This window comes from Mustela erminea, chromosome 8 (assembly GCF_009829155.1).
Source record: "Mustela erminea isolate mMusErm1 chromosome 8, mMusErm1.Pri, whole genome shotgun sequence".
Lineage (NCBI taxonomy): Eukaryota > Metazoa > Chordata > Mammalia > Carnivora > Mustelidae > Mustela > Mustela erminea.
In genome coordinates, this window is record NC_045621.1 from 65,153,780 (window position 1) to 65,167,200 (window position 13,421).

At 38.6% G+C, this 13,421-nt stretch overlaps 1 protein-coding gene across 2 annotated transcripts in view; it reads right to left on the reverse strand.

Moving 5' to 3' along the window:
• The window catches only part of LRP2 (LDL receptor related protein 2), a 201,900-nt gene that overhangs the window by 84,784 nt on the left and 103,695 nt on the right, over positions 1 to 13,421 (reverse strand). For both annotated transcript variants that reach the window (XM_032355866.1, XM_032355865.1), the window contains exons 26-31: positions 12,782 to 13,030; positions 11,190 to 11,401; positions 10,265 to 10,449; positions 9,015 to 9,243; positions 7,374 to 7,551; positions 5,167 to 5,292 (exon numbers count right to left, since the gene is read on the reverse strand). In XM_032355866.1, the coding sequence (XP_032211757.1) occupies positions 5,167 to 5,292; positions 7,374 to 7,551; positions 9,015 to 9,243; positions 10,265 to 10,449; positions 11,190 to 11,401; positions 12,782 to 13,030 (1,179 nt within the window). The remainder of the gene's footprint in view (positions 1 to 5,166; positions 5,293 to 7,373; positions 7,552 to 9,014; positions 9,244 to 10,264; positions 10,450 to 11,189; positions 11,402 to 12,781; positions 13,031 to 13,421) is intronic.

A 13,421-nucleotide genomic window follows, 5' to 3' on the forward strand; every position in this document is an offset into this window, starting at 1 on the left:
GGATAAAATGCCCTTGCAGTTTTGCAGCAGTAAATATCATACATAGTACACATTTCATCAGACAACCCAGGCCTTGGATTGGGTGTTTCAGCAGGTTTCCCTGGCACCAGACCTCCAATTCTACATATAGTGCTCCTGGACTTCCCCACCCAAGGCAGGTCAGTATTTCCCTTACTCTTCGTGAAGCCCTTGCTTACATGGATGAAGCATCTGCTTTTATTAAGCATCACAGGGAACACACAGACAAACCTAATACCCAGTAACTCAAGAAAAGGATTTTGAAAAAAAGTGAAAGAAAACATATGGACTATTATTGCTGAATGGCAAGTTATTACTTTTCATATTATCAAGTGTAGCTTAGTGTTTATTAGAGACTTTACTAAATAAATCCAATGTATTATCTCTCCAAATGTTCTCTGATCAGCAGCTGTCTTCTGCGCTTGATTCTAACTCCCAAAAAAGCTGTAACTATGTCTGATTTACTCACTGTTATGTCCCTAAACCTGGCATGTAATAGTTGCCAAATAAGTATCTGCTAACCAAATGAACGAACACATAAATGGATAAACAGATGGAAGCATAAATGAATATGTAAATAGTATCTTCTGAAGTCCTCAAAGGTATCTATCTGTACATTGCAACTTAAACATCCTCATAGTGTCTTATTCTAACTAGCAGTTCACTTTATCTCCTTAACAGGAAGTAAGAGGTCTTTTTTCAAAGATAACCTTTATCCCATCTGTAGTCCTTTTAGCAAAAAAATCTAAATCGATGAAATTCAAGAGTGGGGTTTTATTTATGATTATTTCAGAAAAGGAAAACTGCAACTTGAGTTTTGTGGTATGAAAACATCTACATGAGCATATCACATATTAAGTAAAATTAAAATGATTAATCACTGCATAATTTTCACCTGCTAAAAATGATGGTCTCATTCTTTTAATAATCTGGAAAGTTTTAGCTCTTCAAAGGGATTATTTTGGCTCTTTACTTATTTTAACACCGCATTAGCTTTTCCTTGTTCCTGGCATTTCTATTACTAAAAATACCTTAGCATTTATTAACATAGTAAACATTTAAAGTAATATTGCAACCATTAACTATTATATTTTACAGCTATTATATATAGCTTTAGTCTTTCCCAATAAACCTGCAAAGTTGTTTTCAACCGAAGCCAAGGCCAACTTGCAGGGACTAACGGCCGTTTAACTCATAAGCCTGTCCTCTCTCAACTGCTCCACATTGCCTCTCTTCTGAACCAATGCAAAAGCCGTAATAATCGTCCCTGTTTACTGAGAATATGTGCCACATACTATGCCCCAAATATTATTTCACTTAATTTATCTCCCTAAAGCCTCATAACCCTGTTTGTTAGGTCATAACACTTCCCCACACCCTAACTTTCAAAGGAGGCACAAAAAATAAAGCAATTTAACCAAAGTCACACAGCCAGATCTTCAGACTCCAGAACTTATGTTCCTAAGCACTACTCTGCAAAAAGTGCAGGCTGAGTATCAAATTATCACTCACTTCATTTAACTGCAGTAAGAAAGCTATATTAGGAGTTCCGATGTATTTGAAATTATATTGAGATATTCATTATACATTATAAGTGTTCATTTGTTCAGTAAAAACAAGAAATATTCCCCAATTATCACAGGGAAAATTTTAAATTTTACTTACTCAGAACTTAATACTGCTCTTTTAAATATGTAATTTTCCTTCTGTTTAACTGGAGGATTCTCAACCAGAGCACCTAAAAACTGCATTTCTCATCCATCAAACATGGGCCTTCTTGATTCCTCCAAGCAGCTCCTTTCTAGCCCTACCCAGATCTACTCCTTTGGCCACTACTCCTTCACAAGGCTGTGTCTCAGGCCCCTTGATCTGATGGCTGCTGCTGGATTTGAGAGGGCTGACCACTTGGGAATATTTATGGGCCATGCACCACAAGGGGAGTGTCATTCAAAGCTGTGCTGTCAGGAAGCGTGAAGCCAGGGAAGAGCTAGACAGGACTGACCACTGAGACAAGTGGCATGGGGCAGGGAGGTGTGAAAAGTACTCAGTGGTAAAGGAAAAAGGGGAGTGATTTTATGACATTACACAGCTATAAAGGAGCAAATGGGTTCAAAATACAGAACTGAAGGAGGAAAAAATGGTTACTAAAGGGCTTGTCATTCACTCAGCATTTACTCAGTGCTGCCATGTGCCACAGGCAATGAGCACCTATCAGGTGGACTAAATCCTCAAGGAACTTAAGAGTCTACAAAACAAGGGAAAGTACATGGACGCTTGTGAGTCCCAATGATAATGGCCATGAAGGAATATGCATAGACTGGGCTTGAATGGGAAGGACTTCAGGAGGAAGTGACATTTAAGCCATCCTAGGACAGCATGTCTCAGTCTTTTGGGTTTGTTTGTTTTTTAAGATTTTTATTTATTTATTAGAGAAGGAGAGAGCACGAGAAGGTGGAGAGACAGAGGTAGAAGCAGGGAGGGAGAAGCAGGCTCCCTGCTTAGCAGGATAGCCTGGTGCAGGGCTCAATCCTGGAATTCCAGGATCATAACCTGAAAGGCAGACACTCAACCGACTAAGACACCCAGGTGCACCTGTCTGTCTTTTGAAATAAAAAATCATTTCTTCATTTTTATTCTTTATGTCATGATCCCATTATGATTAATATTAGCAGATCAGAGAAGCAGAGACAACAGTGAGAAACAGGAAATTGATGATGTAATTGGAAATTGATGATGTAATTGAAAAGCAACATTTATTTCTCCGTAACCAGGTCCTCCTTAATTAACTCAGACCTTGCACTAACTGATCAGTGCCTGCAAACTTTCCAACAGTGTGTACAGGCAGTGTTTTCTTCTTACATTGCATATAATCACTGAAAAAACTTCCCTATGTCCTTCAGTCTGAGCCAGAAACCTCTTTTGGATTTCAGGTTGTTTATTGTAGAGGATGCTGGGAGATGTTTTGGTTTACTTTTTGTTTATTTTTTGGTCTCTTGCCATTGCAGAGAACATATTTTCTAAAGAATAAAAAGCTATTTCATGCAGAGACACTTCTCAGTTTTTAATTTTATAACATAGAATCGGAAAAAATAGAAATACATCGTAATTCCCTTGCCGAACTGTAACCACTATTGATGTTCATGTCTGTTGTTTTACAAACTTTTTATTTATTTTTTAAGATTTTATTTATTTTATTTAGAGAGAAAGAGAGAGCACATGCTGGGGGAGGGGCTGGAGCAGAGGGAAAGGGAGAGAGAGAGAATCTCAAGCAGAGTCCATGCTGAGTGTAGAACCTGATGTAGGGCCCAATACCACAAGTCTGATATCCTGATCAGAGTTGAAATCAAGAGTCCAACGCCAAACCGACAGAGCCACTAGGCGCTCCTTCCAGACCTTTTCAATGCGTTTTTTTCCTATGGCCAATACTGAACAGTATCTACTTTTTCACTTAACCTTATCCATGAGCAGTTCCAAAGATATTCTAGACACTTAGTAAGCAATATTTTAAAAGTTATTTAACCTGTAAATCAAGAAAAATGTTCTTATCTATAAGTGTTTACAAGTCTTCTAAGCTTATTATTGAAAAAAAAAAAGTGGAACTCTTTTTTAGTTAACATATATTGGCATTAAGTTACCAACTGGTGCTCAGAAATCACCTGAGAAATACCCAAAAAAATTCCACTTCAGTAAAGTCAGCCCATGGAAAACAACCAGTGCAATTATTTAAGAAACAACAAAAGCTACTATTTAGATATCAATCACCATCAGATAGTATTATTGATTACACCAATCCCTAATGCACAGTTCAACAATCTTTGCGGGGTGAAAGAATGCTTTGTATCCAAAATGTCTATAGCCCCAGTTTAATCTTCTTGCTGAAAGACTCAGAGGACACACTAAATTGAACAATGTCAACAAGGATTAGGTGCATAATAAGTCTCTGGAGAAAAACAGCAAATGCCAATCCCTTTGTAAGCATTACCAATAATTAAAATCTTTCATCATGAAAGTATCATTGCAAAATATTATATCCTGATGGAATTCGATTTTCAGTAAGCCTCCATCTGCAAAATCTGTAAACACCATTAATTTCCTGGACTCGGCATGAATTTTCCACTTGAAAACTAACTTCCCTCTAGACTAGGATTCTACTTTCTCTCAGTTTAAGAATTTATTATTAAATATTTAACTTCTCTGCAACCATTTCTGTCAGTACCAAAGCACATTCACTCCTCTGAGAAAAGAAAAGAACTGGAACTTAGATAACTCTCTAGATTTTTAACCAAAAGGTGAATGATTTTTTAGAAGTCTTTATTATACATCTAGTACACACTCCAGCAGAATCTCTTCAGTGGACTGACTCTCTTTCCCTTTTGTTCTTACTCCCTGAAGAACTTTAGTATAATTCTCCACATACATTTCTAAAAATATCTAGAGTGAAACAAAATTAAATTGCTCCGAGAGTCGCTTACAGTCTATCACAAAAAGAAAATTTTCATTTTTAAAATACCAGATATTAATTACTGAAATTGGTGTCAGAAGACTCACACTGAAACACTCCTATTGTTAACAATAAAAATAAGATAAGGAACTTGAAAAATAAAGCCATACACAAGTGTCAAGAATTTTTACCCCCCCCCCTTTTTTTTAAAGAATTTTTACTTCTCGGAGTGCCCAGGTGGCTCGGTGGGTTAAAGCCTCTGCCTTTGGCTCAGGTCATGATCTCAGAGTCCTTAGATTGAGCCCCGCATCGGGCTCTCTGCTCAGCAGGGAGCCTGTTTTCCCCTCTCTCTCTGCCTGCCTCTCTGCCTACTTGTGATCTCTGTCATATAAATAAGTAATTTTTTTTTTTAAATGTTACTTCTTAAGCACAGAATCTGGAACTTCCTATCTTCACAGCTTGCCTACCTGTAACCAGGTAAGACAAAATATGAGGTTAAAGATTGCTGAAGTACATGCGTACATTATGAGCTTCACATACAGAAACCATATTACAGCTGAGGGGCTCACGTCAATCACCCCAGAGAGCACGTACTCCAGACACTCGCTGCACCGAGGGGAACACAGCCCACGTTCCATTAGCAAGTGGCTTAGAGCTGACACCGCTTTGTTAGACTACTGTGGGCTCCCCTTTCAGGCATACTGTACCTTTCAAGCAAGTCACAGAATCATGAGAAAGAATCCAACCCGAAGGACAAGCACAGGAATAAAGGTGTGGCCCATGGGAAAGCAGGCACAGATGACTGCAGGAGGAAAAAGCACATGAATTTTCACCTGTAACAGAAAAAGGAAAGACGAAAACATTGGTGAATCAAAGACCTCTCACATTAAGTACACAGAATGAATGGATAAAGAAAATGTGGTACACACACACACTATTGGTATCATTCAGCCATGAACAAGAAGAAACTCTTGCTGTTTGCAACAACACGGATGGACCTTGGAAGCATTACATTACATGAAATCAGAGAGAAAGACAAATACTACATGATCTCAGTGGTATGTGAAATTTAAGAAAAACCAAATTCTTAGAGACAGCAGACTGGCGGTTGCCAGCTGCATGCAGTAGGCGGTGGGAAAACATGGGGGAAGGTGGTCTAAAGTGAAGACTTCCAATTACAAAGATCAGTAAGTCCTAGGATGTAATATACAGTATGATGACTATAGTTAACAATGCTGATTATCTATTTTAAGGTAGTTAAGAGGGTAGATCTTAAAAATTATCATACACACAAAAATTTTGTAACTTCATATAATGGGGGACAATAAACTTATTGTCATGATCATTTCATAATATATACAGATATCAAATCATGTTGTAAACCTAAAAATACAACCTCGTATGTCAAATTTCTCTCAATTAAAATAAATGAATACATTTTTTAAATGTGCACACAGTCATGCTGATACTGTCCTCCCAAAGACCTCCAGTGGAGATACGGTACCTTAAGTTACCCCTGTTGCTTTGGTTTTTTTTTCCCATGTACCCTAGCATTGTGCTTTTAACACAAAATTGGGAAGAGGGGGGAATGACTTGCCCAAGGTCACAGATCAATCCTGTCTATAACCAGATTATGAACAAACAGCCACTGAGTAGCCCAGAGCTTAGTAACAGAAACATGATGCCAAATACTACATGTCTCTTTGCCTGAGCTAAGAGAGATCTTTTTACATTAAATGAAACTGACATGCACGTTCCCTTTGTGACCTTGACATTTACCCACTGTCGTCCAAGTTTTGGTTAGATAGTCATCTTTTATTCCTCTATTGATGACATGTTTGTGTGTCTCTGTTTTTTAAAAATAAGGGATCCTGTGTGCATCCCCAACTCACAGAATGTTCTCTGGATCCTCTGTGTCCTTATTACATATAATGCGTTAGATTCATGCACTCAAAAAATGTTCACTATGTTCCAAACACCATTCTAAGCACTGAGAACACTGTAAACATACAGCTTATATTCTAACAAAGGAGACAGAACTAAACTCATAAATGATGTGATTTCAAGATGTGTAGGTGAAGAGCAGAAGAATTATGAGAGAGGCATGCTATTTTGGATGTAGGGCAGCCAAGGGCCACCAAGGAGTATTTGAGAGAATCCAAAATGACACTGAAGGAAGAACTCAAGCAGAAGTCTGGAAGAGGGGTGTTCCAGGTAGGAGAAAGAACTGGTACAGAAGTTCAGTGTAGGAAGCAGCCTGGTATGCTTCAGGACCAAAATGAAGTCCAGCGTGGCAAGAGTAAAAGGAAGAAGAGACAAGGAAGAAAAAGGGCCAGATTCTGAGACATGATGAGAAAGTACTACAGGGAGGGTTTCTTGTTTGTTTTTCTAAGAGAGAAGATTAAGTGAGGATTAAGCAACTTATCCCTCTTCCCACCAGAAAGAACAATACCAATGCCAAATGTTTAAGTCACCCACCCAGCCATGCACACCCTACGTCTAGGATGACTTGGGGAAGGAAGCCGCAGCACAGAACCCTCAGGACACTGGTGCCATAATAAACAAGTCCTAAGAATAAGCTGCTCCAAACCACAGAGCGGTAGCAAGAAAAGAATCTAAGAGACTATCTGGTCTGTGTTCCAGTTGTCGGCCAAGGAAATGGGGATTCCGAGACCGTCCCAGAGACAGACGCCAACTGCTGAATAAAAGGACACAATTTCAAGTCACTGTTGTTACACACAAGATTTTTGTCTACCACAGTAAATGAAAGTAATGGAAAGGTTAGGACTGGGGTGGTTGGTGAAGAGGAAAGGAAAATGTATTGCTCAAACAGGTCTGCAACACTGTACACTCAGCATTCCCTGCACACGTGTTTTCCAAGCTAGTCCCAGGCATGTGTCTCTATACCACTTACCCTCTGGTTGTTTCACAGGATGGACTGCAACAACCCCAAGGGGCTGCTGAGCAGTATGAATTATGACTGACTGGTTCCCACCATGCCACTTATTGGCTCGAACCACCTGGTAAGTAGAACGGTCAGTCCAGTACACAGAATCTTCGAAGAGAGTGAGGGCATAGGGATGTCGCAGAATCTGTGAAGCCAAAGAGAACAATGAGACTTCACCCAGAAATAAAAAACAAGGTGACTAATATACAAAAGGAAAAGGGTATCTGTCCAAGAAGATGGTTTCCTTTAGCATTTAATTATTTAATAAAGACATGGGGAAGCCATTGTGCAAGAGACATAAAAAATGCACTGCTTGACATATATATATCCCATTGTATTACTCAAAACTGTTTCACCTGTGTGTGTCATTTAGTCTTCCTTTTTACTCTGGTAATTACTCTGGGCATCCAATTTACGAACAAAAGCCAACATTTTAGTCTAAAAATAAGTAAGATGACTTATCAGGATCTCCTACTCTCAAGCCTCAGCCCCCAGCCCATTATCACCACTGTTTATCCAGTGCTATCTCTGCCAGTCACAGATTCACATAAATCTGATAGTAGATGCCTATTCTCTGAAGGTAGGGAGGCCCTGCCAGGGTCTCTTAAGGCAACAGAACTATCAACAGTGACAACTGTATTTTTTTTTTAAGATTTTATTTATTTATTTGACAGAGATCACAAGCAGGCAGAGAGGCAGGCAGAGAGAGAGGAGGAAGCAGGCCCCCTGCTGAGCAGAGAGCCTGATGCGGGACTCGATCCCAGGACTCTGAGATCATGACCTGAGCCGAAGGCAGCGGTTTAACCCACTGAGCCACCCAGGCGCCCACAACTATATTATTTTTTATTACTTTTTTAGACTTATTTATTTTAGAGACAGAAAGAGCATGATCAGGGGAAGGGGCAGTGGGAAAGGGGAGAGAGAAACCCAAACAGACTCATGCTGAGCACAGATCCCAATGTGGGCCTAGATCTCAGGACCCTGAGATCATGACCTGAGCTGAATCAAGAGTCAGACCTTAATTATCTAAAACCATCCAGGCACTCCAACAATGACAATTTTAAATAGAAGTCCAGAACAGCTCTTTGGTAAAATACATGTTTTCTGTATTTTCCCATTTAACTTGTGAAAGTAAATTCACTGGCATTTTCTGAATAAAAATTGATTAACATACAGAATTGTCTAATCAGTAAGTTGTGCACCTGAAACCAATATCACATTGTGTAACAATTATACTCCAATGAAAGATATGAAATATGTAACAGGTTATGAATTGAGGAATTTAAATATGAAATTATTAATTTTTGCTTAACACACTTATCTAAACCGTAGAAGCAACAGATCAGCATCTACAGGTCAACTAAATCACACAAACAATTAATCCTTCCTGGACATGGTACAATCTGACCATGAACTGGAATGAAAATATTTATTTTCTGTTGGTAAGAAAATATGGATAAGCCCTGACTCCTGTTGACAGTCCCTGGATTGACCTGGTAATGTCTAAGACACAATAATTCATTTCTTAGTTTTCTTATTACTGTATGTGCTTTCGACTAAGCTACTCTTATGGGTTCATAAGTTTAGTCTTCCTCTGTGTCAACTTACCAAATCACTGGCTATCAACTGCCTGCGATGATGTCCATTATAATCACAATAGTCTATGTAATCAAGATAGGCATCCATAAAGTAGAGCAGTCTGTTGGGGTAGTCAATAGTTATGCCACTGGGCCAGAAAATCTTGTCCTGGACAATAATAGTGCGCAGATTGCCATCCATGCCGGCTCGCTCGATACGGGGTTGGTGGCCCCAGTCAGACCAGAACATCAAGTGGTCACTGCAAAATGAAATTTGTTACCAACTGGAAAGGATATTATTTCAATCTGGAAAATAACTGCCACTTTAAGTAAGACAAAGTCATCATTATGTGCTGCTTAAAATAAATCATCTCCAGTTGAGAAAGTCTGTACAGAGTGTATGACTTCCTCTCAGTGTCCCCAAGTAAAACTGTGATCATAATGCAGTCATAAGCCATCTGGGGGTTTCTATAATGTTCATAAAACATGCAGAACATTATGACAATGAAATGTCTCAATGTCTATTCATGTTTCTGTATAATCCACAAATAGCTTATCTATAAACATCCATCTAGCCTTGTTTATCTATGCTGTCATTTTTTAAGATAAGAGAGTCACTTGTTCATCGTCAGTGATCCATCTTAAATTTCACTGGTGTGTAATACTTCACAATACCTAGAAGTCATCATTGCCATCGAGTATCATCTGCCTAACTCACAATTCTACTGAAGAGAATCTAAGTTAGAGAATCTGAAGTAAATTCAAGGAAGGAAGCCATCCAAGGTTTCAAAGCACATGGGAGAATTTCTCCTTCCCTTTGTTTGACCAGCAGGCAAACTCTTTCCTCCCTATATGACCTAAAAGGGAACTCTAATAACATAAAACTAAAGCAGGAAAATCTTGCTTTTTGTTGTTGCTGTTGTATAACAATGAGATATCAAAGTTATAAACTGGCCCATCTATGGGATACTATTATATGCATTCATTGGAGACCTAATTATATAATTCTGTCGGTTCAATAATTGTATCACCAAGCTAATGAATCCATGTGTTCTTCAAGTGAACAACCAATTGCTCTTATGATTTTATGAAGAAGACTAAACAGATAAAGGAAGGATACCAATTAACCCTTGGATGGTTACCATTTCTACAGAGATATTTAAACAAGGCTGCATTTCAAATGTTGAGGTATGCATGTCAGCCACATCAGGTTACTACTGTTTTTCCCTCATAATCATGTCAGAGCAGTATCATTAAAAAAGAAAAAAAAAAAAGCCTTACCCAATTCTGGGATCTAATGCTAGTCCCCTTGGATTTGATACATTCTTACTGATCAGCACGGTCCTGTGGCTACCATCCAGTTTAGATACTTCAATTGTTTCCAGAGCAAAGTCTGTCCAGTAAAGATTGCGACCTACCCAATCTACCACAATACTTTCAGCCATAGTGACACCACTGTTAAGTATCTAAAGACAAAAATGAATACAAAGTGAATTCTAAAGATAATAGATACAAACGTTGAAATTAAATCTACAATAAGACACTGAACTCATATGATTGCTTATGACAATGAGAAAATTTTGTCTTCCAGGTAGCTAACCACCAAATCAACAGTAGGGCTTTCCAAGAAAAATATACTACATTTTGTAGGACTGAATACTCTAGGATACTTCTACTGCTTAAACCTTCTGCATTTAAACAAAAGCTCTATCCATTCGCTAAACTGGCAAATCTATGTAACTTTATAATGTTCACATGCCAAAATAATCTCCTTATTGATTAAATGCCAACAATTACAAAATTAAGTCCTACAGGGCCGAGGAAACACAACCATCAAGTGTTAAGAAACAAACTGTGGGAGATGGATCGAGAAACACAACCAGACTAAAACTAAGAAAAAGCAACCACTAACTCCCACATATTTTCCTTTGCTCTCATCGACTATGGGGGAAAAAATTGTGAAGTCTCAGGATCATGTGACCTGGAATTCAGAATCACAGATCTGCCTTCGGAGGCCACATTCTTTTCTAAAATACCCGTATATGTTGGGAGTTACGAACATCCAGGCTTTTGGGTGCAATGCAGCCCAGAGGGGAATAGGAGAGCTACCCAGGATGAGGTAGGACCTGTTCTCCTGGGTGAGTAAGAGTAACAGACCCAAGATAGGGGGACTAGTCAGGCTGAAGATCAGCAGAAATGTACTTACTAATCTTCTGTCTGTTCCATTCTGTAACGCACTCCAGATTTGACCCTGACTTCCGTCAGACCAAAAGACACGACCACTGACTGAATCAAAATCAAGAGCTACAATGTGAAAACCATTCTGGACAATTGAATAGATACTGTGAACGTGGGAGGTGATATTGTCAGCAATAATCTGGCTCTGACTTGCCACAAGCAGCAACAGGCTTTCAGATCCTGCCCAAGAAGAAGATGAAAAATGTCAATGAATGTGGGAGAAACCACCACAATTAAAACACCTCTTAGGGTATTATGCTTAGCGAATTAAGTCATTGGAGAAAGACAACTATCAAATGATCTCCCTGATAGGAGGAATTTGAGAGGCAACGAGGAGGGTCTGGGGGGTAGGAAAAGAATAAATGAAACGAGATGGGATCAGGAGGGAGACAAACCGTAAGTGACTCTTAATCTCACAAAACAAACTGAGAGTTGCAGGGGGTGGGGTGGCAGGTAGGGAGAGGGTGGTGGGGTTATGGACATTGGGGAGGGTATGTGCTATGGTGAGTGCTGTGAAGTGTGTAAACCTGGCAATTCACAGACCTGTACCCTGGGGCTAATAATGTAATAATAAATTATGTGTTTATATAAAATTTAAAAATTAAAAATAACCCATCTCTTAAATATTTGATGCAATACTTTTGATAAAAGAAGGAAGACTTAACTCCAAACTATAGTACTAGGAAAAACAGAGAGAAGTCCCTATAAAAATAATTTATTCATTTCATGTTTATCTTAATAGCTGATTTCCACGAGTATTTAATATAAGCTTTTTCCAAAATAGCTTTCTTCCTTGCATAATTATACTGTAATGTTTGTCTCGCTATCAATCTGGAACGAACTATCCTTGCATTTTTCCCGGTTATTATTTGTTATTTTTGTACTTACTTCTGTCTATTATCTTCCCTCCTGGAATGCAGGCTTCCTAACAACAGGAATTAATTCTTAAAATATTTTTGTTTTGCCTGAGGCACTGAGCTATAGCAGAGACTTAATTATCTCTCAATATCCAATCTCTACTTCTTTTTGGTAATGAATGACACCAAGTTTTAGCAGGGCACACAGCTGTTACCCCTAACTTTATCCCCTGGACTGTCTACCATCCACATTCCTACTTGAAAAAGAAAGGAACCATCTATTTTTTTCTTACCCTTCTTTATTTGGTCACTTTTGAAGCAGTCAAATCAATAGCTTCACACATACTAAAATCAATTTCACATCATAGAAACTGAATTAATATTGGTCAAACTGACTCATGTGATATAGAAATCATTTTTAAAAAATACAAAAACCATTCATAGTACTTTAAATAATAGAAAAATCATCCACCTACTTATGTTTAAACTTCTATTTTCCAAAATATGCCAATATCTTTATGAGTATTAACTTATTTAATCCTCATAATAAACTGAGGTTTAAAGAGGTTACATAACCCATCTAAGATTCAAGTCCATTTGACTCCCAACACTGTCAAACGCCAGCACGCAACATTTGATCTTAAATTCTGGAGTGTGCTGTTATACTGGCTGGACTTAGTTCACTTTCAAGTTCAGTCATTACCTGTAATTTTGCAAGTCCTTCTGTCAGTGTCTAATGTGTATTCATCATCACACCAGCAGCGGAAAGAACCTCTCGTATTGAAACAATGCTGGCTACAAAAGCCTGGGACATCACATTCATCTATGTCTTCACAGGTCTTAGAATCGTTGGCAAGAAGGTATCCTGATGGACACAGGCACTGAGCCCCAAAGGGGCCCTGAATGCACTGATGAGTACAGCCACCATTGGAATCTGAGCAGCTATCCTGGTCTAGAATAAAGAGAATCACAAAGGAGAAAAGTCAGGAATCTTTGCTTTTTTGGTTTAGTCTATTGTAACATTTGTCATACAGCCTGCTGACACCTTCAACACAATACTCAGGTAAGAACTAAGAGAAGCACTCACTTGGATAAGTCCCATAGGCTCATCAGTATCTGCTCTAATTTGCTCAAGGACTTACTGTGCTTCACAATTACTAGACTTAAACCATTTTCTTCACTATACCCTCTATTATAATTCCATTTGGTGCAGTGAGAGAATCTTGGGAAAATCTTGCTAGCATCAAGAAACAGAACTGTCATTGATAAAGCATGCAAAGAGACTTAAATTACTTCCCACTTGCTTCCTGACGTTCTTCTACCTACAGAGAAATGGAAGGTAA